The sequence below is a fragment of the Nuphar pumila genome, chromosome 17 (genome assembly GCF_984573655.1).
Source record: "Nuphar pumila chromosome 17, dmNupPumi1.hap1.1, whole genome shotgun sequence".
Lineage (NCBI taxonomy): Eukaryota > Viridiplantae > Streptophyta > Magnoliopsida > Nymphaeales > Nymphaeaceae > Nuphar > Nuphar pumila.
Window position 1 is genome coordinate 83,809,995 of NC_143265.1, and position 27,545 is coordinate 83,837,539.

Here is a 27,545-nt window from a genome sequence, read left to right on the forward strand (position 1 = left end):
TTACATAGAAGAAGATAGCAGCAAATCATAAATATCTTTATCATTAATTTCTAGACAGCAGAAGCAGGAAAAATTGCCAATTACCTGGAAATAGCTACAGAATGATGACTGTGCTTCTGGCAATAGTATATCATGAAGAAGAGTATATAGCTTCACAGCAGGCACTAAAGCAGGTGCTGGTGAACCAGTTGCAGGCCTTATGATATCTACTAGCCCTGATGCTGATGACTCATCCAGTGATTTGTAGTTTTCAAACACCAGTGCAAGAATTTGATCAGCTTGCTCTTCAATTTCACCTAAGATGCGTTTCTGATCCAGAAAGAACATTGAGGTTATAGGATCATAAAGCATAACATAACAGTAACTGTAGTCCATCACCAATTGAATGAGAAAAAAAAGAAAAGCAAAAAACAGGAAAAGATGTTCAACGACTTAAAATTAAATGGACAAGAGGTATAGCGGTGGAAGCAATGCCAACAACCATTAATCAACACACCTCTTGACGGCTTAAAGTGTTCTCATTGCGACTCTTCACAACAGGTACTAATAGATCATGCACCAAGATGAGACAGTCGGCAGTTGGTGTTGCAACGTCCATAACATATGAAAGATACCTAGAAATTGAGAGATGAGGCTAAGACCTGACTACTAAAAGAAAAAGGACAAAGAAACAGACCACAACCATCATGATTTAAAAAAAAAATCATGCAAAAAAACTTATATTTCACTCAAACTGCCAATGGCAGCAGTTATTGTTTCAAACTTTCCACTAAAAATTCTAAGCAATGCTACCTTAATCTGCAGTAAGCATCTGAAACACCATAGTAAGATGCAAAGTCTACCAAAAGCCACTTCCATGACCCATGCAATAACAAGTTCCTTTGTTGAAAATGTTGAACTTTCATAGCAACTTCCAGAACCAAGTCATATGCCACTGTTTCTGCAACAGGACCACACTGAAACACAAATGAGGCACAAGATTAGCCAACTAAAACATGCAAAGATGTGCACACACACAAATTGCCATGAATTAGAAACCAAATTTTGCAATACGAGAAACCATAAGATGACAACATTAAGAAAGCTAAGATAACATTTATAATTTTTGTTTCCAAAACCATTTTGAACAGCCTAAAACAGCAGTGCTGTGTTCACTTCCTTTTCCTCAAAGACCATGTGTGAATTAGAGTGAGCTGCTGAATGGACATGCAGGAATTGCTTTTAATGAGTAAGTCAGCCACCCGCATTCATCATCATTAATATGTCATTGGGAGCAGTAAAAAAATCCCCTATTTTTGTTCTGTCACATAGGAATAGATAGAGAGGTATGAAGGGTAAAACACAAGAATCTCTAACAGTATGGATGTGCAGGTGTGTGTGTGTGTGTGTCAGACAGACTATGAGGATGACTAAACTCATTGTGGCTTCGATTCCATGACCAGCGCCCTATCCTTTTCATTGCAACCCAAACACAATCCACATTATACAATCACACATTTATGTAACCTACCTGCACACTGTTGGCATATACAAGTTAAAAAAAACAATCTAGGATAGACAACTGTATTCCATTCCACAACTCTCAACACTAGTACCTAGATTTTTGTCAAAAGAAATAAGAGTTAATACACTGATCAGAAGAATCAGAGTTTCCAGCCAAAATCTGAAATGTTAGAAAGATTGTTTCTGACACTTTGGTGTGGTTGATTGCCCTGATCGCAGATTCATGATAATTGTTTCAAGCATGAGTCGGAGATAATGGAATCTCAGATACATGAATCTGGCCAACACCCTCAGCCCCTTCCTCAATTGAGCAAGAGATTCATCAGCAATAAGAGGCTTTGGGGATCTCAGATTGGAGACCTGAGATCTCTCATTTAAGTAAAGATCAGATCTGGTGTGGGGCCCATGCCAGATCTGAACTTAAACCACAAAGCCACAGTATTCAAACACAGGCTTTATGAGTCCATAGAGTAATTCTGAAGTATCACTAGCACTGCTTTGGTCTCTCACAGTTTCACAGGCATCTCAATTTTCAAGCAATAATTAGGCAAAACATGAATATTAAACTTGCTTTGTCCTGAAAAATATACAAATTAATATTTCTACAAGCATTTTCCAGATATGGTTACTCGAGACAACATCACATTGGTTTGAGGATTCAGTTACCATCTAAATAAATGGGGGTACCAACTTCGAAGCTGTTTAATGGGAACCATTAGTAAGTCAAGTATGTACCTTCAGAGAATTATTTTCATCAGTAGTTGCGTAGTTTATGTATAGCTGCAATCTACCCACTAGTTCATGCTCAGGTTCATGATAAATTGACCACCAACGAAGTTTGTCATTCTGAAATAGCCATATCATGAGCATCAGCACATAAGGACACCCTTTAATCCTTAGACATCAAGAAATGAGATTTTTCTTACCGGATCCTCAATAATGGTAGCCACCTGAGCAAGGACACGTCCATGGAGAGTACCCTTAGAATCCCGAACTTCAACAATCAGGTCATCGCCTGGACTGTCTGGAAAGCTGGATTCAAAATACAATAGTTATCACTATGCTTTCCACAGTAGAAAATAAACAACAGAGAAGTGCTAGCTGTACTAAGAAGTATACGATAAGGACCATACAAACACAACTTCTGATTAGAAAAAATTTCAGCAACAAAAGTAGAGATGTGGACCATAGAGAAAATCATCGTACAAGACATGTGTTTCATTTGATCCAGGTTGCATTCGAACTGATTCCTCTGCTGTGGAACTTTTCAGTCTCAGTGAACAGGAATATGATTCTGCATGGAGATGAAAATAATATCAGAGATCAGGAGAGAACAAACACAAAGCAAGATGAGCCAGAAAACAAATACCTTGCACCAAATCATATGATGAGTTGCTACGAAGAGTTGTGACACCAACTTTTAGAAGTGAAGAAACCTGCTTTATGTACTGTGTGCTAGCTTGCACATAAGCCAAGCTATTGCGAGAGAAAGTAGCATTGGCTGAAACGCGAGGTAAAACCCTGACTTTTCTGACTGCTTCCCATCCAGCTGAAAGAGTTGATTGTAAATTGGAAATGCGAGAACGTAGAGCTTCAACATTTACTGCTGAAGGCTTTAAAGATGAAAACCTGCAGCCTGATGGCATGTCCAGCATCATTTTCACTCTGCGTACTGCAAAATAAACACAGTTTAGATCCAAATATAGAATTCTATAAACAAGGAAAAAGGATCAAGCATTGAAAGAAAGTGTCAGAAGCCTCCATCAAGATGGATCGACTTTTAGTGAAACAAGAAACTAAACAGGTATTCATTGGTATAGAACAATCCGGTCAATGAAAAGACCGTAATAAAAACTTTTCCCTTCTGTCCCCAAAATTTTTCATAAAACTTTGTATCATGATAGTGAAATGTAAAAAGTTTGATATATGAACATGGTTTGGTCTTTTCTATGGTCAAATGCCAAATATACTCAAGAAGTTTTTGTTCGTCAAAAATATTGAGAATTTCCTCAAAATCTTAAAGGTTTTCTAATGCAAGATGCAACCTATTCAGATAAGACAGGACTCCAATAATAATCCATATTGGTCCCTGTCTTGTCGGCCAAAGACAAATCCATCCCCGCCTAATGGTTATTTCCAAAAGTAGTCATCCAATAAACTGTTGCGAAAGGTTTGACCACAGTTGGTTAAGATGTGGCATTTACCAAAACACTTTTTACTCTTTTATTGTTCCTATTTTTTCACCTCAACACACATTCACCACCTCACAGGTAATGCACCTTTCTCCTATTGCTGTGCATCTTGTTCATCTTCACCCTTTACCCTGAGTCTCTACCATTCCTCTTTGTCTTCACCAGCTTCCTCATCCTCAACCTCTGAGATGCATTATCACCTTTTCCCTAATGCTATGCACCGATATCATCAACATCAATCTTTATGCTCACTCTCCAACATTACTCTTCATCTTCAACCTCTAAGAAGCATCATTACTTTTCTGTTCAATCTTGAGCCCAACAAACACGGCAGGTTTGATCTCCTCATGTATTTTTGCCTTAACCATAACCCTAGCTCCCCTCTCTCTTGTCACTTGGATTTCCAATTTAGTCATAGGTTTTCTTTGTTCTGTTCATATATTTTTATTGGTTTTTAGGGGATTTGCATGAAGACAGAGGTCAAGCACATGGAAGGAGCAGACTAGATTCATCAATTCATTGGCTTCAATTGCTGTGAACCACTCTCTAGATTGATGCATGCTGCAGCAAAGCAGGATGTTGTGATGTAATGTTTACTATTTCGGTTGGGCATGATAGGTTCTTGGCTGTACAGGCAAATGTTGGTTTCAATGTAAGTGTATGTATGTTGGAGAGGAATCAAAGCCAATGAGTGGGGCTGACCCTCAATGACCATCACAAGATCAGGTATAATTTTCAGGCATTTCTCACCAGCGTGCAGCTGAACCAAAATACAGGAAGGCTTTGATACGTTCATGGAAAACAGGACCAGGTCCTTCACAACCTACATATGTCTAGATCACCATGGTCATTCTTTTAAGTTTAGCCATTTAGATATTACGGTTGTTTGGCTGTTTTATTCATACCACTTTTTTTCTATGTTAGACCTTCAAATCTTAATGCTTATTTTGTTTAGCAAGAAAAAAGGGCATGACTTGAAATGAACTTTTTTAAACAATTCTATGATCTAAACTAGCTCGGGCCTTCCATCCATTTTTAGCTAATTTGGGTATTAAAATATTAATCTTAAAAACTAAGGCGTCAACTCTAATGGAGTCTGCGCATTAGCTTGCCCATAAAAAAACAAATTCCACTAAATTAAACTCAAATTAGAACACTAGGACCAGTTTTCCTATAGCTATAGCATCTACATTTTTCCCCACCAGACAATCAACTGGTGAAAAAAACATATTAGAATTTACAAAAGTAACTTTTCCACATTAGTCAGTTTTTTAGACCAAATCTATATTCATCCCCAGCCTTTTCCAGAAACATCGTTTATGTTATTACTTATTCCAAAATAATCCTTGGGGGGTAGATTTGTCATTTCACCAAGGATAGGGATGTAAACAAGTCGGGTTCCATTCGGATGTGGGCATTCCAAGTCCAACTAATCGGATATGTCCTAATAAGAGTCTAGATTCAGATTCGGATACGAATAAGAAATAACTTAAAACCGAATGAGTCCAACTGTGAATAATAACCGAATCCAACCCAAGTCCACTTAAATATGCAATTTGGGTCAAATCCATCCTTAGTATCTATGAAAAAAACATTCCACAGTTGATCACAAACATTAAACTGTTGAGATGATTGGTTGCCAACATCAAGAGGTGTTAATGTGCGAGAGGTCCTGCATTTGAGTATTGTATTTTTCTTTTCGAAAAAATATTGTAACTTATGAGAATCCGATCTGAACCAGATAAGAAAACGAGTTCGAATTCGAATCTGATCAGATTTTATTAAGAAAAACCAAATCTGACCTAATTTCCTAATTGGTTTAGTTTTCTAAACAAACCCGAATAATCGGGTACAGGTCAGTTGGATATCCAACCCAAAACCCGAACCATTGACATCCCTACCCAAGGAAGACAGCTTGTCAACTAATGTGATGAGGGTTAACCCCAAGGACGATTCTGCCATAGTTAATAAAAATAAATGTTTTCATAAATAGCTATAAGGCAGGGATGAGTTTGCCTTGGGCACATAAGATAGGGACAACTATGGCAAAAACCCATAAACTATGTCACAGGGACTCGGCCAACTGGGTGCCGCACCCGTGTCGACGCGACGGGACGCGACGTGGGTGCACGTGCGGGTGCGGCACCCGGTGTGGTCAACCTGACCCTGGGTGCAGTCAATGCACCCAGGGTCATTTATGTCCAACTTTTGGACTTTATATATATATATATATTTTGCCGCACCCGCACCCATGTGACATAGCCCATAAACATCAAAAGAGCTCGTTAATTAGCTAATTTAGACGAATACCTTGCACCTTCATTCTACCAATAGTTTTCTTTAGCTTTGTTGCAGCTCCTTCAGGTCCGATATCAGCAGAACGTTTGGCCAACAGCTCCTCCTCTGATTGTAACAGAATCTGTTGCAGTCTATAATGAATACAAAAAGCAGAAATCATCATCAGCATAAAATAGAATGTGCAATTGGCATGTTAAAGTCAGGAAAGCTGGCCTGCCCTACGCCAGCATATTGCCCATATGCCTGAGAAAGGCCTACATCCCGCAAAGCAAGAAAACAAAAATCACCCATTTAAAAAAAGGAAAAAAATAACACTGGAATGACTGCAGAAAATACCGGCAAATCCACATTTGTGGAATCTTGTCTCGATGTATACATTTATAGAACCACATAGAATAACAAGTAGAAAATATCAAATGGTCAAAATATGGAATTCTAGAACCAATTGATATACACAATCTAAAATGATATTGAATCCATAGCGATCTACAACTTCTCCACATGAAAAAAGAAAGTAATATACACAACTTTTTTTAGAACAGAGAAACTACGAATGCCTCACATGCCTTCTATCAAAGTAGAAAAGGCAGCATAAAGAAGAAATATTCCTCAAGTTGCCAAAAATTGGCACTTTAGAAAGATTTAAGCTGCATAATACAGTTGCAAGTGCAATTGGGAGCAGATAATTAGCTTTTGACAGGATTTTGAAGAATCGCTTTTGAAATCCAAATCCCACACTGCATTAGCTTTTTTCAATAAAAAATAGGATGGTTTTGTAGGGTCTATAAGGGGTTTATCATTTATCGTGAAACTATCAAATTCAATGGTCATCCATGAACTATCATACACACATCCAGAAGCAGATGTCAACTGTAAATTTTCACAGCCTATGGGAAAAAGATCAATCTAGTAATAGTGATATACAAAGTTACAAACATTGAGTCCTTGAGGGGCCGTATGAATCAGCAAAACACAGCGTCCGTGAGACACCAGCTGTGTTGGGCCACGCATGCCTGCGCAATCACGCAAATGTGGGGGCACACAGATGTTTAGCCATCTTACTTTGTTTCACCCCTACGCACAGAACAAAGTAGGATGAGACGGAACATACACTAAATAAATAAAACAGAGAAGCGTTGAGGACAGGGGATACCCGACGCCTCACCCCAAATCACCCACCCCTTCCCCATGGGCTCCCTCTCTTCCCCCATTGTGTCTGCTCCTATCGTTTGCCCTCTGGCGTCGACTCAACAGAGCCTCCTCTCTTTGGTGTGGAGGCATCAAGGAGGGAGGTGCTCTCTCTCTCTCTCAAATCAAATTTTAGGGTTAGGGTTTGCTAAATAAGATTTTTTTGGTATGCTTTGATTTTAAGGGTTTTGCATTTTAATCAATATTTTTACAATTTATTGAGTGAATGCATGTTAAATCCATTTTTTTGATATGGCTAAATTTTAATGGTTTTGTATTTTAATCTCTATTTTTGCAATTTATTGAGTGAATGTGTGTTAAATCCAATTTTTTCTTTTCAGGTATGCATAAAATTTAGGGGTTTTGCATTTTTATCTCTATTTTTGTAATTTATTGAGTTGCATGCTAAATCCGAATTTATCTTAGGTATGCTTAAATTTTAGGAATTTTGCATTTTAATCCCTGTTTTTATAATTTATTGAGTGAATGCATGCTAAATCCATTTTTGTTCAAGCATGCTTAAGTTGTAGGGATTTTGCGTTTTAATCCCTATTTTTGTAATTTATTGAGTGAATGCATTCTAGATTTATTTTTTTTGTGTATACTTAGATTTGAGGAGTTTTGCATTTTAATCCCTATTTTTGCAATTTATTGAGTGAATGCATGATAAATCCAAATTTTTTCATGTATGCTTAGATTTTAGCGGTTTTGCATTTTAATCCCTATTTTTACAATTTATTGAGTGAATGCATGCTAAATCCGATTTTTTTTCTTAAGCTTAGAATATGAAATTCTTTTTTTTGTGTGCTTAGAATATGAATTTCATTTTTTTATGCTTAGCATATGAATTTCTTTTTTATCAAAATACACAAATTTTAAACATTTGCATCCAAGTTGTTCATGATAATGAATCAAATGTGAAACACATGGACACTAACGTTTTAACATGGTTGATGGAAACGCTGGACAAGGACACCTTGTAACTGTCGTGGACAGGATCAGGACAGAATATGGTATCTTTGTCCAGGGCTGTCCGTGAATCAAGTGCCCCGTGAATGTCTCCAGTTGAACGGGACCTTTAAAAAGAAGACCAAGATTTACGGATTGTATCGTATGACAAGTCAGATGCTTATATTCAGCAACATAGTTCATACATTGAAAGAAAATTTTTTTGAGACATGTACCCTCACCAAAAGATAAACCTGAAGCGGAAGTTTCAGGATTCCTCAAGAATCCATAGTCTCCATACCGTATCAGAAAAGTCCATGTGACCAACAGAGGCTCCATCATGTGATTAAGAGCATCAAATGAAAATAGAAAGACAAAGTTCACTTAAACTCACCCAAATGCACTTCTCAGTATGGCACATTCATTGTCCAAAAAGAAAGGAGCCTCCATGCAACCTCCAGCCCATGAATGCAGGCAAAGCCGCACACATGCATCATATGCAATCATTGTTTGCCATGGTCCCTGACCACTGAGTTTGAATGAAATTAATCAAAAAAACTGAAATTTGTTAATCAAAATAATAAATTCAAACAGTTCTAGGCAAGGTTGTCAGTATCGTTACTTTTGAAGTTTACGATACGATACACATTCGCATTGCGATACAAGTGTGTATCGTACCTGTATCTGGTGTATCACATGATACACCCTGTATCATGCCGTATCGTACGATATAGCTTCGGCGAACTTTAAAAAGGCTGAAAATTAATTTTTTTTTCATTTTGGGTTTTAAATACCTTTTGAAGGCCAACTTCTCCATTTGTCTAGAGTCCATTAGAAGTACATTTTCACCATTTTTTCACCCAAAGAAGTGGGTTAAGGTAAAAAAATGTATTTTCATCATTTTTTTACTCAAGAAAATGGGTTATGGTAAAAAATCTCTGCAAAAATTAAAGATTTATAAAAGTAGAAATTAGGCTCCACACTCCAACAAAGATGACATCAGATGATACGTCATGGCATGAGAAAATCAAGTAATGAGTGAAAACTGATTGAAAATCGAGTGCAACTATCGCCATAATATTTTTGTTTATGTAGTATGAAAGTATGAGTCTTATAACATGTTCTTAATTGCAAGATATTTAATATTTTACAATGTTATTGTGAGATAGTTGATGTTTGATGATGTCTTATGCAACTCATAGAGACATAAATGCTTCATTTGTAATTTTATGGTTGTATTTTGTACAATTCATCATTATTTCATGTGATGTGATTTTTTTAGAATTTTTACTTTTTTTTATTTTTCTTGCTTTTTTGGGATTTTTTGAAAATTTTTATTAAAAATTTATGATACGATACGGGGTTACTATTGGCCCGACCGATACGAGTAACGATACACTACTTACATCCTTGGTTCTAGGACAAACATTTACAAATATATGGTCAGTCCTGCTAGTTCAATATTTTAAAGTCATATCCTGAACCAAGTTCCATATGATTCACCTTAATCACAGTCTAATAACATATTTACCCCCACATTACCTGACATGAAAAGTGGGGACTCGGGCAGGAACTGTGCTTGAAGATGAAATAGCTGCATCAGCACCAAAAGAGGGAGCCCTAGAGGAATATGTGGAGATAGGCATATTAGCATGACTAACAATATGGTTTCTTTATATGCATATCTTTAATGGTGTAATAACAATGTCTCGAATCTGCACATCATGCAGGTTACACTTTATAGGCACAAAATAGATATCATTGATAAAACATGGGGATCAAAATGGATACCTGATGGGCTTGTCAGGTAAGCAGCCTTCCTTCTTATCATGCTTACCAGCCCCAGTGCCCAAATTTTTTTCCAGAGTTGGTTGTACTGTTCTTGGGGGGCACTCAGCAGCTGCAGTTTTTGGCACTGCAGACACTCTCGAGGTTGAATTTTGATCAACAGCATGATTGGTTTCCTTCCCTGATCCACGAAATGGTGGTGCAGTCGGGATATCAGCATCATATGAATTTCTGCCATGCAATCCCCCCTGGTTAAAATCGCCCCAAAAAAAATTGTCAGCTGATGAAGAGAACAGGCAGTCACAGATACATGCACATAAGAGAGATATGCATGTGCATACACACAAAGAGAGAGAGAGAGAGAGAGAGAGAGAGAGAGAGAGAGAGAGAGAGAGAGAGAGTCAAGTTCTAAGTATCAAGTTTGGAATAAAAGGAACCACTTTTTGGCACAGTGAAGAACAATGTTCCATCACTACTTTCCAATAAGGCCAATGTTATTGAATAATAGGCTCACTTTGATAGGTAGCATGTGTATGTGTGTGTATAGACACAGACATGCTATATGGAAAATATTTGCAACTTAGTGACCCTGTTGGGGGTTGTGTTTTCAAGCAGTAACATCACCTTTGCCTACAGGAGAGCAAACTAAATTGAGAAACCAAACACTTAAGGAGCCCTGACACATATTCCAAAGCATTCACACACAACATTGATAAGTCTGTAGAAGCAAATTTTGACAAAGAAGTCAGTGATCTCTTTCCAAGAACCTTTCTTAAAGATGCACTTTCAACAATTTTTATATTATTGTGTGAATAAGGTCAAAAACTTACTCCAATAAGAGACATTAAGCATACCACATTCATAAGATAAAAATGGATCTAAGGAGCCAGATATCTTTCAATCTCAAAATGCTGCAAATTAGACTTAAGCATTGCATAAACACCAGATTGCCTCATATTGATCTATAAAATCAATGGGTCGAACATATTTGAAGGATACTAATAGGAACCGTTGAGAAACAACATTTTGATGATGAATATGTGATGTGATATTGATATAATATGATGTGCTTATGCTTAATATGATATGTGAAATGTTATATTATGACTTGATATGATTTGTTGTGTATCTAACGTGTATTTGATGCAAGGTTCTTTCACTAAAGAATAATGAAGACTATGTGATCACGTGCAACATTTGAAGCAATCATACTTGGATTCTGAAGGAAAAGCTTGATTGGCCAAATCTTCATAAAGTCTCTTAAAGATGGAGATGATTGACTACCTCAAGAATGTTTCTTTCTTCTTAGAGTCATATCTAAGAGAACCTTCAAAAAACATGCATAATTCATATTTCTATATGTGTTTTAAAACCACACATTAAACATATAAGTCATTTATATGCAAAAAGACAAGTTTTTCAAAGTAATCGTCGAGTATGTTTTGAATTATTTCAAAAAGGTTAAATCAAACCTTGTAGAACAATCATTGTATTTCCTACAAGCATTTATAAGAAAGACAACTATTGATAAAACATAATAGCTCATGATTTCAAAAGCATTTATGAAAAAGACAACTATTGATGATTTCAAAAGCATTTATATAAAAGACAACTATTGAAAAGATATAATAGCTCATGATATAAGAGCATTTACTCAAGAAATGACGATTTGTAATTTAAGTATTACTCAAGCATTAATTATACTTCAAAGCATTTATTCAAGAAATGACTATTTGTAATTTAAGTATTACTCAAACATTAATTATACTTTAAAGCATTTATTCAAGAAATGACTATTTGTAATTTAAGTATTACTCAAGCATTAATTATACTTCAAAGCATTTATTCAAGAAATGACGATTTGTAAAATATTCATTATTTTAAATACTCAAGCATTTATTGTACTTCAAATCATTTAATTGAAAATTGATGATTTGTAGTAAAAGCATTATTTATATAATGCACAAACATTTATTGTTTAAACAAAGCATTTATTCAAGTAATGATGACTTATGAAAAAGTGAAATGGCACACAAATTATTATAGTCTAAAGTACACAACTTTTTCATAAAAGAAATGATGTCTTGAAGAGACAAGGTGTCTCATATAAAAAAGTACACTCATTTGAAATAGTGTTTCAAAAAAGACACGTCTTTTTGTAAACCTATATATACAAACAAAAAGGTGTCATATACATATAGAAAAAACACAGACAACTTATTGACAAGATCAAGAATTTGTATTGAGAAAAATCAAAAAGAAAAATTCATTCTCTCGAGTGGTTATTCTTTCTACTTTTGAAAAGAGAACATTCTGAGTGAATCTTCAAAACTTGAGATATTCTAAAAGTGCATCCATCTATTGCATATTGTTTTGAAGGTTCTACAGGAAAAATGTGTAATCTTTCAGTTTTTCAGTATTGATCCTTCGGGATTGAGAAGAAGACCTCTACAGGGATGTCTGTTTGAGGGTGTTGTAGTATTGATCCTTCTCGGGATTGAGAAGAAGACCTGTAAAGGGTTGTCTATAAGAGGGTGTTGTAATATTTATCCTTGTTGGGTTTGACAAGGAGGAAATATTGAAATACTCAAGTGGTAAGACTTGAGGACTGGACGTAGGTCAGGGGCTTGACCGAACCAGTAAAAATCCTGTGTTCTCTTTAGGTTGACTGCAATTATTTTTTAATTTCCGATCCGCAATCAAATCCACTATTCACCCCCCCCCTCCCTAGTAGAATTTCAGGAACAATTTCAAATATAACTTTCTTTCCCCTTTTCTTTTTACTTGTATCATTTTTTAAAAAGACATCAGGCAATGCAGCAGTCAACATATAGGCTTCAATGCCTCGATCAAAAAATCCAAAAGGTGAAAAAAACATGTGATAGATACATTTTTTATGAGAAAATTCCCTAATTATAATTAATGCAGAGAAAATCCAGGAGTGGTTGATACCACTAACCAATTAACAGCTAACAAAATCCCAACCACTGTAGCATTAGTTGGAATCAACATGATTCCCCTCAGCTTGAAGAATCAAGGTGACCGCAAGTCTCAGGAACAACTTTGACAGAATATGCACATTATCAAGTTCTTGATAAATTTTCACCGGTCATCAATCCAAGTGATCACGGGTTCCAGAAATTATGAAGATATGCTCGATATAAACGAAGACAAATGTGAATTAGAAGATGCCAGCAACCTTTTCAGTTAGTAAACAATCTGTGAAGAAACATTCAAAAAATTCTAACCAACCCGTTAAGAGTATCTTCATCCCTGCTGCTCTCATAGTCTCTCCCATAGTTAACTAAAAGAAAAAAAGAACTCACTCAATAATGAAGAAAAGGCCAGACATTACCCAAGTATCCTAGAGATAGAAGACATTGTGTTAAAACCCCAAACTTCATGCAACTCATAGTTAGGAGCATGCCCAGCAGTATACATTGGTATGGCTCAACCAAACATTCATATCAGCCAAACTTTTCTCTGTTTGTTTCACATTTCAAAAGCAATCCTGAAAACTAGACATTTTTTGCCTGAAAGTCCAATGAATCTGATAATAGAAAAGGGCTAATTCTATATTGCCATAAAGCTACTCCATGATGCAAGTGGGAATGGTTTCACAACAGCTGGGTGAAATTGTAAGGCATGCCTTGAACTATATGCAACACTAAGAACGAAATGTCTCTGTCCATACACATAACACAATTCTATTTCAATCTAACAGAACAAACACAAAATCATGATAAGATAGCACCCTAATACAGATCAAAGTTTCAGTGTTCAGACCCTCTCAATTAGAAACATAGAACTAAATTCCTCCAAAAATAAAAAGAAATGAAACAGTAATTAACGGAAAAATTAGGTGAGAAACAAATCCATTACAACAAACAACAGTTCCGTATTAACTTACATCCATGACCAATAAGGAACAAATAAAAACTAACACCCTCAATATAAAGGTTAAGCATAATGAAGCCAAAACTGTAAGGCGTCCAGCTAATTAAGAGATCCTACTTGAAGATGTGCCTTGTCAAATTGAGAATTTGTTTTGTTACTAGCAAAGGCCAGTAGAGCAAAGGACGGACGGATCATCCAGTTTAAATCATGAAGGTATTGTCCATAGTTATTATTAAATTAACATGCTTAATTCAGGGGGAGGAGATTAATAAAACAGTAAAACGTTAAATCAGATATCTCCTATTAAATAACTCGTAGAATAATTGGACCAACCACTACCCTACGCATTCCTCAAACATGAGGATAGAGTGACATATCAACCATTCAACAGAACATGCTACTACTATGCCAAGCATTAATTATCAACGACCAAGATGAACACATTGCCTTGTCCATGCCCTCAATATCTGTCTGTGACATAGTACTGGAAGATAAATAGCTTTCTACAACATATCTTCTTCCATCATTGATTGTGTTGTTGCTTTCTGCATTTTTCATATATTCAGAGCTGCCTGCAGAATCAGACAATTCATCTTCAGTATATTCATTCTGCTGATTTTGGTATCTGTCCACTCTTGTACCAGGCCTCTCTGATGGAGGAACCGGCCGGGCATCCACATTAGCCCTAGAATTGTGCCTGGTCATTGTCTCCCTCGATGAACTAAAGTCAGAGTAAATGTTATCAGAATTGTGCTGCTGTCGTGAGACGGGAACGTATATACCATTGACGCTATCAGGCATGTTTCGCTCAAACCCTCTGTTGTGCTTCTGATACCACTGCTTCTCAGCCTGTGGTGAAGAATCGAGCGAATACCTCCCACCATAAATATCTTCCTCCGAGTCTGTAGTCGCTTCCGTCTCCGACCCAAAGCCACTGTCCTCAACATCCCCATGTGGCAAGTGAACGCCTCTCAGCCTTGTAGGAGGAAGCCCAAAGCCTCTGCCCCCATTTCTAACAGCGTGCACTGGATCATACCTTGACCTCTGGTTAAAGGAAGACTGAATCTCAGGATTGCGTTTTGTGCCAGAACCCTGCAAAAAGTACCATAAAATATCAACCGTCTCCTTCCCATATCTCTCTCAAAATTGCAAGGAACAAAGAAAGAGTGGACGCACAGATCAACAGTTCAAAACGACTATGAGGAAAAGAAAAATCCTTAGAATGCAACAATTATGACCCATTTAAAATCCCCTTTCCTCTATTTCAATCTCCAAGACTGCAGAATACAAAGGGATGCAGATGCTTAAAAATAACCAGACAGATCACTAGTATTCAATTTTAAAAAATAAGAATCCACATTTACCACATATAGGATAGGAGAAGAGAAAAACGCATAGAAACTAACACTGAATACTAATGGGTACCCACAATCTTCGGATCTTCAGAGGGAGGAAAGAATAGTGTGAATCTAAGCTGGAAAAATCCAAAAAAAGTTGCTTCGGGAGAAAATAAGGTAAAAGAAAAAAAAAACAGAGGGAGAAAAACTGGCCTCTCGAACCCATTTGACGGCATTAGGATCCAGACCATCCGTGAACATCTTCTCTTGATGGCGATCTCACTTTCACCTGCGATAACAACAACCCTTCAAAGCTATAACTCACAATGCACGACCCGAAATTGCACAACTGAGGTAAAAAGAAAATAAAAAGAAATAATACAAACCCCCCGATTTTTCTCGACGGATTAAACAAGGTTGCAGATCTCTGCCACAGTGAACTCGACAGACAGACAGATCGGTCATCCGCAGACGAACTACTCACTCACACTTGCTTACGTTTGAAGCAAACGCCTCCAGTGTTACGAAGGGAACAGATAGTATAGTAGTAATAATAATAATAAAAAAAAAGAACAAAGAAAAACGATGGTAGAGAGGATTCCTCTTTTCTTTGTTCCCGTTGGGGGATTGTCCTATCCTAGTTTTCGATTGTATGGGAGATCGTCCGGGTGGGGCTAGTAGGGTAAGGCCTCTCTGACACTCGTCTTCTCAGGGGGGGGGTGGAATGGAAATCGGAATCCGATGGTCGAAACCCTCGCTCGCTCTTTGCTCCACTGCCCTGCACTCACACAGGCACAGGCCGTTCCCTCTTTCCCATTATTTCAAAATAAAGAAAAAGGTAGCGAAAAAGAAGGGGAGGCATTAATTAATTGAATAGAAAAGGAAATAGTGTAGAAAAATGCGAAATAGCATTATTCCCTCTTTCATGGGAAAACTGCCATAAGTGAACCGAGTTAAAAAAAAAAAAAACAGCCCTGTAACTTTACCAAACTACGAAAACAGGACATCGCTTTTTTTTTTTTTGGAAAGAAACACCAATACCCGGTAGGGCTGGCTCAGCCTGCCATAACTATTGTTGTCGTGCCAGTAGAGTAAAACTCCAAGGCTAAGACCCCTTGTCTATGCTACGCCTACGCATTGGCTTTAGCTTTCGCAGAGTGGCGATGCATTGCCTCACCCCCCCCCCCACTCCTTGGGGCGGGGACACTGCTTTCTAATTTTGAATTTTGAGCTGCCAGTGCGATGCCATGTGGGCGTTCCTCATCAGACATGTGAGTTGCAAATGGCAATAGTCCGAAAGAAAGATCCTTATGCCCAACGTTGGATAATTGCTGGCCCGCAATAATGATAATATATATGAGAGCGTCACTTACGTTTCGATGGGTTTCAAGGTCAAAGAAATTCAATTCCCAGATTCCCCTTGTTTTCAAACAAACCTACCGATCATCTGGTTCTTTAGTGGAAAATATATGTCATTATATATTTGATGTTTATACAAGTACAAAGAAAATACTAACTTAACTTGGCCCTAATCATTCTATGTATTTTATTCATCTCAAAAACATGACCAAACAGACCCGTATCGTTAATTTCTAAAACCACAATTTAGGAAAAGGAGGAGTTTTTGCCGTGTACCTCCACAAAGAACCGTGTGAATGAGATAAGGGTGGTGAGGCTGGGTGTATGTTCGTCATTTAGATATAAGGTCAAGTCATGGCATGCTTTTTTGAATGGTCGGTGTGATGTGAATGGTGGGCCTTTTCTTTCTTTGTTTTTTTTTTTGTTAACGTTAAGTTTTTCCAGCTTTTCAAAACGGAGGACAGGATAAACCAAAGAATGCTGTTATCGTAAATTTTGGACGATGTCGCGGTTATTTTTTTGCTAGTCACGCCGGTGAGATGACGAGAGAGAGAGAGAGAGAGAGAGGGAAGAAAGAAAGGAAGGAGGGTGAGGGGGTGGGCAGTGGGGTGGAACGACCCACGTTGCCTTCAGTTGCACACAGGGCCGAGTAACGGAACAGTGGTGGGCCCTGCCCCGAGCATTACTAACGTGCCGACGCTTCGTGGGTAGGTGCAAGGCAGTCTCTAGACATTCTGACTCGCCCCAAGGACGTTATGACTCCTATAAACAGGCGACGACATATCCAGTCATGCTGAACACCACCGCAACTTAGTGATATTGAATCTCGACCATCGAACGTCCTACTTTGGGGGATCCACTCTTGCAGCCATGGCGCTGAGCCGCTAGTGTGGCTACAGGATACCACTGTCTTGTTTGTGATCAAAGGTAGGTGGGTGCATCCTCCATAGTGTCACAGTCTTTTATCTGAGGATCGTGTTGTAAAAGGTTAAATTTAAGATGTCCGTGCAGCGTTTGGAAACTTTGACTCAACAAGCTTTTTAGCGAGTTTCAAAAGTGCATACAGCAAATCTTTTGAAGCAATAATTGCCCAGACAGTATTACATGCAAACGCACGATTACAAGCATACAACCATAACACAAAGTAAAAAAAAAGAGTAAAGAGAAAATGAGAGAATAGAGGGGAAGCGAGGAACGTTCAATAACAATCAATTCATTGAGTGCGAGAAATATACAATAGTGGTGTGCACTACAATCTCATTAAGAAAAATGCAAATTACATGCATGTAAAGCTATATAAACATTATATGACCAAAAGGCCCATGTGAGTCATGCAGGGCTTTCGATAGGCTTAGTACAAGGCAAAAACTGTGCAAAAAGTTTGGGCTTAATATTATCTCCCACCTAAGCTATCAATGTCCTCGATAACAGAGCTCATGCTTCATACTCCTCCACTGCTAAGAAAAACTGGTGAATGTTCTTCGCTTTCTCCCAACTAATTTCTTCTTCTAGCAATCATCTTCACTTGACAAGATACTCTTTGATATGTCCTTGATGATTGCACAGATAATCCATGATGTATTCTACTTATTTGGTGTCAGTTGTGCGGAGAGGTGCTGACACTCACATCGGCTGGTTACAGCTGATGCCTTCTTCATCAACATGAAATGACTTTAGGTTACTGACGTGGAAGACTGAATGTTTTTTAAAGTGCAAAGGATCTTCAAGCTTGTAGGAGAGGTTGCCTATATGCTTGATGATAGGAAAGGGGCCTTCGTATTTGTGAACGAGTCCTTGATGTAGACCCCGAAAGATCCTGGTTCTCTCGGGATACAACTTGACTAATACTAGGTCTCTGACTTTGAACTCCACAGGGCGATGCTTCTGATCCTCCCACTTCTTTATCCTCTTGGTAGCTTTGTGCAGGAACACCTTGGCTAGCTATGTTTGATCCTGCCAGTCTTGTGCAAAATGATAGGCAAGTGGCGCCTTGCCCTTATAGTTCACCATGATGGTGTGTGGTGTCCGGGGCTATCTCTCCATTGCCAACTCAAAGGGACTAAGACCAATAGATTCACACTTTTGTAGGTTATGAGAGAACTGAGCGACGTTCAGAAGGTCTATCCAGTCTTTCTTATTTGAACCTACAAAGTGTCGCAGATATTCTTCAAGGAGAGCATTGGTTCTCTCTTTTTGGCCATCTGTATGGTGGTGGAAGCACGTTGAAAAGTGCAACTCCATCTCCAACAATTGAAACACTTTTTGTCAAAAAAATTCCTGTAAAGCGCAGGCCGCGGTCACTGGCAATGTTTTCTAGGATCCCCCAGTTGATTATAATATGCTTCACGAACAAACCTGTGACTCGCTCGACTGTATCGGTGGACAACATCAACATAAAAATAGCATACTTCGAGAATTGATCCATCATCACAAAGATCGAACTGTAGTCGTTTACCTTCGGTAGTCTCAAAATGAAGCGCATGGAGATACTCTCCCATGGACGACTTAGAATAGGAAGAAGCTTGAGTAGTCATGCAGGCTTCTGATTACTCAGCTTATCCTGCTGGTAGATCAGGCAAGTGCGAGCGTACCCTTCAATATCATCCCACATAAAAGCCTAGTAGTAGGCCTGCTCTACTAAAGCGAGATTCCAATGTTGCTCCTGGTGCCCTGAGTACCGAGTATCATGACACTCCTTGATCACCAATCTCCACAATAATCCCTATTGTTGTACAAAAATGCAACCGCTCTTAGTCACAAGGAGTTTGTTTTGCATCAAGAATCTCTTGGTTTTCCCTTGTTGAACTAGGATCACCAAGTGTTGAGCTGATGGATCTGACTGGATGCCTTCCTGAATGCGGTCAAAGAGGTCGCTCTGAGGCTAAGCAGACAAAACTTTCTCTTCTTGCAAGGCCGCCAACTCAGCCTTTCTGCTTAGTGCACCAGCTATGACATTGGTCTTTTCGGGCTTATACTCCATGACCATGTCAAACAATGACAGGAACTATTGCCATCTAGCCTGCTTAGGGCTAAGCTTCTTTTGTGTCTGGAAGTAGCTAGTGGCTATGTTGTTCGTCTTAACGATGAACTGAGATCCCAAGATGTAGTGATGCTAAACCCGTAAGCAATGCACGATTACAGTCATTTCTTTCTCATGCACGCAATATCGTCGCTCAACATCCTTTAATTTGCAACTCTCAAAAGTGATTGGGTGCCTTTCCTGCATGAGCACTCCACCGATAGTAAAATCTGAAGCATCTGTGTAGATCTCAAACATCTTCGTGTGCTCGGGCAACCTCAATACTGGATCACTAGTAACAACCCTCTTCAGCTCTTCGAAGGCTGCTTGGCTTGCGTCCGACCAATCCCAACTTCGATTCTTCCAAAGCAAATTTGAAAGAGGAGTACAAGCCAGAGAATAACCCTCAATTAACTAAAGATAGTAATTCACGAGTCCCAAAAATGGTCGTAGCTTTGACATAAAGGAGGGAGGCTTCCACTCCATGATGGCTTGAACTTTCTATTGGTCCATCTGCAATATGCCATGTCCAATAACATGGCCCAGGAACTTTACTTCTGCTTGCCCGAATAGGCACTTCTCCCGTTTCACATATAGATAATTGTCCTTCAACAACTGAAACACAATACGCAAGTGACGTGCATGCTCCTCCAAATTCTTGTTGTAGACAATGATGTCGTCCAAGTAGACAACTACAAACTGGTCCAGGTAGAGGTAAAAGATTTTGTCCATAAGGGTCGAGAAGGTTGCAAGGGCGTTCGTCAGACCGAAAGACATAACCAAGAACTCGTATGTGTCATATCTCATCACACACATAGTCTTGGGCTTGTCTCCTTCTACGATCCTGACCTGCCAATAACTCGATCACAAGTCTAGCTTTTAAAACACTTAGGCATTGGTCAGCTGATCAAATAGGTCGATGATCAATGACAGAGGATACTTGTTCTTGACCGTTACCTTGTTCAGTGCCCGATAGTCTACACACAATCATTGAGACCTATCATGTTTCTTCTTAAAAAAGCACAAGTGCTCCAAAGGGTGCTTTTGAGGGACGAATAATGCCAGAGGCTAACATATCATCCAACTCCATACGTAACTCCTTCAACTCTGGTGGAGCCATGCGGTATGGGGTCATAGCAGGGGGCTTCATGCCTGACAGAAGTTCAATCTCATGATCTACCTCCCTTCGAGGAGGCAATCTCTTTAAGAGCTTGAGAGGCATCTCCTCAAACTCTTCCAATACAGGGAACAAACTAGATGGGGTATCTACTTGCTTCACAGACTTGGCTTCACGGAGGGCCACTAAGAATGTCTTATCTTCCTGCTTGATGCCCTTCTTCAACTGAATCGCAGAGATCGTTCGCAACTACGAAGTGTCAATAGGACGGGCAAAAACCATACACGAGCATTTATTATCCATAATAGACACGACATTCAAGTGGGGCATGACAAAGGCTTTGTTCGCCCATAAGAACTCCATGCCAAGGATCACCTTAAAGTCATCGAGTGGTGCTACCGAGAAGTTGGTTGTGCCCAACCAATCTTCCATCTTAACAATCACATTTTTCGCCTTGCCTGTAACGCCCCAAAATTTCAAACTTGAGAACCTTTCAGAAAACAAACAAGATACTAGAAAAATTTTCTTTCCTTTCAGAGTTTGTTTATGAAATAAGCGGAAGACTATTCTTTTGTTAAATTCAGAAAAGCAAGCTGACAACTTTGAGCATGTTAGCTAAAAGAACCAAAATTCATAATCCATGTTACTTGCAAAACACTTGGAAAAACCACTTTCATTTAAAGAAGTTCTCAACCAGTATAAAATTCAGATATCCAAAGAAAAATCGGTGACAAAACCAAAAAACGTCCGAGACGCGAGCTAAGAGTAGGAAAAAAAGTCTTAAAGTCATCTTGCAATCGCGCCATCGCCCGTAGTGTACTTAATCATCACATGTACCCATTGAATGGTTTAGTTTCACGAAAAACTAGTAGGTGCACAAGAGAGACTACAAGAAACTAAATTAAGAGTATTTAATTCAGCATGCTAAGCTGTTTAAAGCAGATCAACAGTTAGCAGGTAAGCAGTTCAAAGCTCGATTGAACAAAACATATGTGTGATTAAACTTTTGTCTTCGCAAGAGTTTATACAGAGCCATAAAAAGGGTTTAGCAGAAGACTATAAAAAATGTTATCTTCTACTTGATTCGACACAGATGAAGAGACACAAAGAGACATTGCTCTAGCTTGTTTTCGTTCCTTGAACATGATCTCTATATTTAATCATTATTAGGTCATCGTTTGTCGCTCTCACTATTTCTAACAAACTCTTTATTCTGAACAACCTTAATTTATTCTCATCTCTCAAGGCCTTACGCGGCCAACTGTCACCTGTTATGACTCACTTAAGGCGTCATACTTTCTCAGAAAAGCCTACCTTTCCATAAAAGGTCCAAAACATGATCATGATCTAAAATCAATAAAGATTTGATTCTCAAATCTGAGTTCTGCATGAAATCATGCTAAAACAGAAAGCCAAATCTATAGATTCATAACTGGCTATTTCAAACAATCTCAGAAGATCATCACAGCTCACCATAACTTTTTATGGTAATAAAAAATCACAAGTTTCACGTCGGATTGCTTGGTCTAGAAAATGTACGGCCTCACAAGAAATTACCGTTCTAGATGGTATACTTAGTCTTGAACAATACACTTCCTCACATGAGTTCACCGTCTTTGTGACTACCCGCTCTTGGACAGTGTACATCCTCACAGATAATCTACCACTCTAGCCGATTACCAGATCTTGATCATACATACCCTCAAAGAGAATCCTTTGAAAACCCGGTCCTCAACAAATTCCATATCCAATAAAAATTATTGTAATACACGCATCAACACAAATAACCGCTCTCAGGGTCGATAGCCACTATTATAATTAACAAGATCAATGACGGATCACCTGGTCTGGGAAATGTACAACCTCACAAGGAATTACCGCCCTAGATGGTATACCTGGTCTTGGACCATACACTTCCTCACAGGAGTTCACCGTCTTTGTGGCTACCCGCTCTTGAACAATGTACATCCTCACAGAGATTCTATCGCTCTAGCTAGGTCACCTGATCTTGATCATATACACCCTCGCAGATAATCCTTTGGAGATCAGGTCCTCAACAGATACCATACTCAGTGATACATGCATCAATACAATCGACTACTCCGAACAATTGACCACTTTTCGGGTCAGTAGCCACCAATATGGGCATAAGCATGTATACCAGTAATATGCATCGTATCACTTCACATGGTAAAACAAATCACATAAGATTCAAGTCATATGTGCAAATATTCAGATCATTGCATCATCATATGCATTCATAATTCTTATCTCAAAGAACATCGCATTCGACCTTCCTAGCGTGTAACTCACGCACATATCTTCAAGACATTTTAATCAAATATTCATGATACTTATCAATCATGTTATACAGGTGTGATATATTCACACAAACAATCATAATGCAATCTTCTGCAATACAACTATGTAGGCGTGACATGTCATTTACTTGCATAAGCATCATAATCATAAGAATCTCGGAGACACCAAAGTCATACGTAATTTCATCGATAAGCTTTTACTTGACAAAAATACGTATTCAAAACACACAAAAGTCTTATGACCCATCAACCAGTATGAACAAACTTTATGTTTTGATAGTACTGGTCTGTCGGTACGCACAGTTAAATTATAGAAACAACTGAGACTAGTTTGGGCGTCTGTTATTCTATGTATTTTTAATAACCCGAATAGCTAGTTGAGTCTGCTCCTAAGGGGATGGCTTTAGCTGAAAGAGGATTCTCCAAAGACATGTACTTGGCAACGGATGTATCCAACTTCTGCAGAAGTCCATGGGATCTACCACCTAGGATAATGTCTGGTAGTCTCTTCCCCTAACTCTAATGACTGGGGAGGTCGAATCTTTGCCCGTGGGGTGGTTGTTAACAACCTGTCCATTGGAGTGTGTATCACTCTGTCATCTCCCTTGATAGACTACAAGAAGCGAATGAGTGCGTTAGGGATAAATTAACTAATGACTCATTTTATATGCTCTGTTCTTTTGACCAAATGAGCATCTTACCTGTGAAGGCGATCTTATTTTTATGTGTTTATAATATTATGCATTTAGCACTGTTCGAGGTCGCACAACCATCTCATATGATCATTATAGTACTAGTGTGTAGTGCACGACTACGAGTAATCTAGGATGAAAGGGGTATAGCTCCTCAATAGAAGCCTCAACAGAAGTGTTTCACAAAGATGTAATGTTTCTCAAACTTTACTTTTGACATTATTTATCTTTTAAAACAACCAACAGCTTGTGCCAACATTTGACATGCGATTTTCTAGAATCTCATCCGCTATCGGGGTATCTACATGTCTCGCATGACTCGATATCGGCCTCAATAGATAAGATACAGGTTTCTCAATAGACCCCCCCCGCTAAGAAGTTCGCTCAAGCTTCAATTCAGAGTTACCTGAGATATGTCGAATAGACGTACACAACCAACCAATCACATCCTTCCAAATGCTTTAATTTGGGCAATCATTGATGCTTTTGCGCAGCTCCCTAAAATCTCAAGTCTACTCTGCAGAACTGCTTACTCAAAGAGTCAGGATCCTTGTGAGGTATCCATCTCCTTATACGACGATGTATCGTTAAGCTCTCAACTTAACTCTTATCATAAGAGAAAGAGCAGTAAATGCCTTTGCATCCTCCACGAGGATGCCTTTATAGCACATGCAATGAGCGAAAACCTAAGCATCATCTGCAATGAAAAAGCAGTAATGAAACATTTGCAAAAGCAAGAGCCTGGGCGCAAAGCGCGATGACAAAGGAAAAATATGACAGAAAGTAAAGGATAAGGATTGCGAAACTGCATCCTTGAGTTAAATGTGTACTAGTATAAATATATATATATATATATATATATATATATATATATGCATATATATTTATTTAATTATCCTTTTTAGTTAATTGAACTCAATTCAATTGTACAAGTCCTCCGTGAAGTCTTTCCCTACCTTGAGGAGTTGCGAGCTTGTTGGCGTCTGTGGGTATAAGCGATTAACGGGTCAGGTCGCGGGGCACGGGCGAGATCCATCGTACGAGCTGCAAAAGCAAGACATCAACATGCTATCTCAATAAAAAAGGTAGAGACGACAAAGGCATTGCCATTGTTCTGACGTGAAAGAAGCAGAGGCAGAGACATCGTGCTCCTGTGAACCTGTTGAACGCGAAAGAAGCAGGGACAGGGGCCCCGAGCCCCTGCTAATCTGCTGTCAGCAAACAACTGGGAGGCAGAGGGCTACACCTCTGCCTGTCGACGGTTCAAGTAGAGGCAGAGGTTGCGCCCCTGCCTTCCAAAAAATCAGACAGAGGTAGGAGCTGCGCCTCTGCCTTCCGAAAATGAGAGTAGGCAGGGGTTGTGCCCCGACCTGACAAGGTGGAAGAGAGGTAGGAGTAAAGCCCTTGCCTAACCAAAAACAAGGGAGACAAGGGGCTTCACCTCTACCTGCCAAAGGAGCAAGGAGGCAGGGATGAGTCCCCTGCCCGTCGATCAAAAGAGGGGGAGGCAAGGGGATTCACCCCTGCTTGTCGAAATTAGCAGAGGCAGGGGCGACACTCCTGCCTACTAGAAGGAGAAGGCGCAGGGAGACTGGGGGGAAGGGCTTAGCCCCCTTCCTTGCGATAAGGAGAAATAGGGAGGGGGTCAAGCCCCTCCCTCGTAACCCATACCACAAGGAGACAGGGAGGGGGCTCATCCCCTCCTTAGCAAAAAAAGGAAGCAGGGAGGGGGCCAAGCTCCTCCCTCATAACATGTATAACAAGAAGACAGTGAGGGGGCTTGAACCCTCCCTGGCAAAAAAGGGAAACAGAAAGGATCGGGGGCAAGGGCTTTGTCCTTGCCTGCCGAGAATACTCAAGTGGTAGGGGCGAGGCCCCTGCCGACCTGCCAAAAAGTGAGTCAGAGGCCAACGAGCCCTTGCTGAAAGCCTTATCATAGGCGGCAGAGAGGTGTCGCCCCTGCCGACCTACCAGAACATTAAAAGCAAGGGCTAAAACCTCTGTTGACCAATTAAACGCAGGTGGCAAGGGACGTCACCCCTGTTGACCTATCGAAAGATGTCAGGCAGGGGCTTTAGCCCCTGTCAACTGACTAAATGTAGACGGCAGGGAGTGTCACCCCTACCATTCTGCCAAAGAAGAGAAAAGGGGAAATGAAGAAGAAGAAGAAGAAGAAGTAGAAAGAGAGGGGAGCCGGGGGTTACCTGCAAGGGGACGACGAGAGGGACCGAGGTCACCAGCATCGACAGACGAGAGGGAGCTGCGGGTGAGGGGGTTCGTCGAACAGGAGCTCACTGGAGGGGAGCTCGCCGGAGGTCTACCGAGCGGAAGGAAGGTGAGAGTGGGAGAGAAAATGAGAGAGCAAAGGGGAAAGGGGGTTTCTATTTGAAACCCCTCCTTTGCCTCGCTGTCTTTAGAAGGCACGAGAGGCGGTGGCCTCAGGTTGGGTCTGGATCAGGTCTAAGTCTGGATCTGACCTGAATCCAAGTTTTTTTTTTCGGGTTTTATATTGCCGAGGATTGGCTTCGCTTTCGAGTTCACCGCTTTCATGCGTCTCACCTTTTTCATAGACTTTAAGCCCACTCGTTTTGCCTCTTCCTGAAAGATAAAGTTATGGGCGACACCTGAATCGACCATGGCCTGACTGGCCACTCCATTCACGATAACATCCACGTACATGAGTGCCTTGCTGAATGAAGGCATGCCAACACTCACTTCTTTGAGCATCAATACTCTTTATAGCATGCCCATCCTTGGTTGGTCCTCTGGTGGGTCATTCTTGTAATTTCCACGATAATTCCTGTTACCGTTATACCATCCTTGATAATTTTGGTTTTGGTTGTCTTGACGTTTTTTCCCTTGGGCATTTTGTTTGTCTTCCGATTATCATTCTGCTTTTTGTCCCCAAAACTTATCTTTTTCAACTATCTTCCCTTAAACTCAGGTTTTGCTGAAATTTTGATAGTACTTTTGTTGCTACTAAGGTGCTAGCAAGATCCCAAGGTTTTTGCTTCTGCAACTCTTGCTTTGCTCAAGGCTGTAATCTCATCATGAAATAAAGGAGGTGGTCTATCTCCTCTATATCTATAATCTTCAACATGAGGGCTGAATAAGTCTTGACGTAGTCATGGATTGACCCAATCTGCTTTAGTCCCATCATCTTCTTGTACGCCAAGTAATTGGTGTCTATCGAAAGAAAGTGACTTTACAACTTTTTTTTGAAGTCATCTCATGTATCAATTGTGCAGAGACCATTCTCCATGTCACTGTATCTTTTTCGCCACCAGACAATGGCATCATCAGCCAACCACGCTGTGGTGGCTCGAACCTTAACTGCTTCATCCTTGACAAAGCTTGCTTCATGGAATTTCTCCATCTGCCACATGAAATTCTATACTTCCTTGGCATCATGAGCACCAGTGAACTTCTTAGGCTTGAGAACTTTCAAACGAGTAGTTGACGTCTCGACTACACCATAATCATCGGTCACTGGCCGACGTTTCAGAGTTAGGATTTTGCGTCCCAAAGCTTGGTTCTTCTATTCCATTCTTAACCTACGATCGAGTCTACTCTATCTTCGAGTAACACGATATTTCCTTGGAGGTCTTCATTCGCAGTCTTGAGCTTATTATCAAGCTTTTGATAGCTGAGAGAGGCTTCACACACTATAACCTTTATCTCATGCATTTCCCACAGGAGTCTTTTTACCATCTTTTCCAACTTGTTGGAGTCTGCCAAAGGACTTTCTCATGCTTCTTTGACAGTAGATATCTATGTCCCCTTTCCTTTCTTGCTCTTGCTTTTTGGCTTCGACAGTATCACCACACTAAAATTTCTAGAAGCCATGATCAATAATTATCGTTTGGTCGAGCGAGACTTGACAAAC

At 39.5% G+C, this 27,545-nt stretch overlaps 1 protein-coding gene across 1 annotated transcript; it reads right to left on the minus strand.

The window, feature by feature from the left end:
- On the minus strand, positions 1-27,035 carry LOC149812566 (uncharacterized). Its single transcript, XM_089993085.1, has 19 exons — positions 26,912-27,035; positions 21,022-21,104; positions 20,622-20,895; positions 20,487-20,506; positions 20,085-20,378; positions 19,743-19,889; positions 14,262-14,906; positions 13,500-13,634; positions 13,170-13,221; positions 9,921-10,197; positions 9,672-9,749; positions 8,524-8,658; positions 6,006-6,124; positions 2,873-3,175; positions 2,710-2,797; positions 2,430-2,535; positions 2,239-2,349; positions 793-956; positions 1-364 (listed from the first exon to the last, which is right to left on the minus strand). Exons 1-19 carry the CDS (start codon positions 27,033-27,035, stop codon positions 1-3), a joined length of 3,519 nt encoding a protein of 1,172 aa, XP_089849211.1.
- Positions 27,036-27,545: the final 510 nt, after the last annotated feature.